This window comes from Sinocyclocheilus grahami, unplaced genomic scaffold (genome assembly GCF_001515645.1).
Source record: "Sinocyclocheilus grahami isolate Dianchi unplaced genomic scaffold, SAMN03320097.WGS_v1.1 scaffold1324.1, whole genome shotgun sequence".
NCBI classification, from domain to species: Eukaryota; Metazoa; Chordata; class Actinopteri; order Cypriniformes; family Cyprinidae; genus Sinocyclocheilus; species Sinocyclocheilus grahami.
This window is the reverse complement of record NW_015506503.1, coordinates 479,427-480,573: the sequence shown is the minus strand read 5'-3', so window position 1 is coordinate 480,573 and position 1,147 is coordinate 479,427. Positions and strand designations below refer to the sequence as shown.

General features: G+C 41.1%; 1 protein-coding gene across 1 annotated transcript in view; it reads right to left on the bottom strand.

Annotated features, from left to right (window-relative positions):
- The window catches only part of celsr1a (cadherin EGF LAG seven-pass G-type receptor 1a), a 98,945-nt gene that overhangs the window by 2,350 nt on the left and 95,448 nt on the right, over positions 1 to 1,147 (bottom strand). The window contains exons 32-35 of the mRNA XM_016255259.1: positions 820 to 920; positions 497 to 652; positions 160 to 387; positions 1 to 58 (exon numbers count right to left, since the gene is read on the bottom strand). The exon at positions 1 to 58 is cut by the window's left edge and continues 216 nt beyond it. Of these exons, the coding sequence (XP_016110745.1) occupies positions 1 to 58; positions 160 to 387; positions 497 to 652; positions 820 to 920 (543 nt within the window). The remainder of the gene's footprint in view (positions 59 to 159; positions 388 to 496; positions 653 to 819; positions 921 to 1,147) is intronic.

The following is a 1,147-nucleotide window of genomic DNA, read 5'->3' as shown; positions in this document are numbered from 1 at the left end:
TTTTTCATGTTTTTGTCTGTCAGTGGAGGAGGATATGTGATCTTATTCTTTAGAATCCCTATGAGGAGAAAGTACATGGGAATATTAGTATATATGTAGAATGTATAACACAGAGGCAACATCAAATCACAATTTGACTTGATGTTAATTAACTCTCACCCTTCCTCTGTTCAGGCTGGTGGTTGCTGTTGGCTTGGATGGAGGCTGTTGGGTGGTCTTGGTCCTGAGTGGTCTCTCCAGTGTGATTGAGTTTATTTTCCTGATGGAGCTCCACGTTAACTTTAGTCTCCACTCTCAGTCTCTCTGCCCCTGCGGGATCTTCACTGTCACTGGCTGTCATGGCTTCAGTCGGCCAGTAAGGCTTCACGTGATTGGACACAGTGTCCACTGAGACACAGAAGAAGGGGTTAATGTTATTTGACACTTCACTTAAGTTGTAAATGCATCCATCAATGTCAGATTTCCATATTGTAATGCAATTCCGAAGGCAAAATACCTTCTCTTGTACCCTTTGGAGTGCTGTGTAGTGGTTGTCTTTCATTATTCCACTTTGGCTTCATGTCCATGTCTTCATCTTCGCTGTCGGACGAGTGAGAGGAGGCGTATGAGCTGCTGTGTTCATCCACAGAGAGCTCGCTGTCTGAATCTGAGTCTGAATACACACAAATATATGTCAGCTCTTTATTTGAGGTGACATACACCGTTTGGCAGTTCACAAATATAGATGTCGCACTACATTGGGCTTGTCTACACGTGGATAACAGGAAGTAAATATACGTATTAGTGTTGGCTTGAAAACGTTTTTCAACTTTTTCTTACCATCCGCTTTAGTGCCGTTACGGAAGAGTGAGCCGTCAATGTCAGTGTGTCCGGCTTTAGCATTTCCAGATGAAACACTGGGCTTCTGACCCAATTCATCCCTGTATAGAAGTGAAATCAGGAGAATGAGAGATATACAAGACAGATGCCAAACACATGACCTCTAGTTGCAATGAGTTTTAGATTGCAGTGAAAAAACTAAAAATGAATAACCCATTTACAACTAACTTCATATCGTCTGGCTCAAATTCTTGTTGTCTAGATGTTCCAATAACACAATATGACTAGCCTATATAGTAAATGTTTAAATTATACACTATACTTTTTT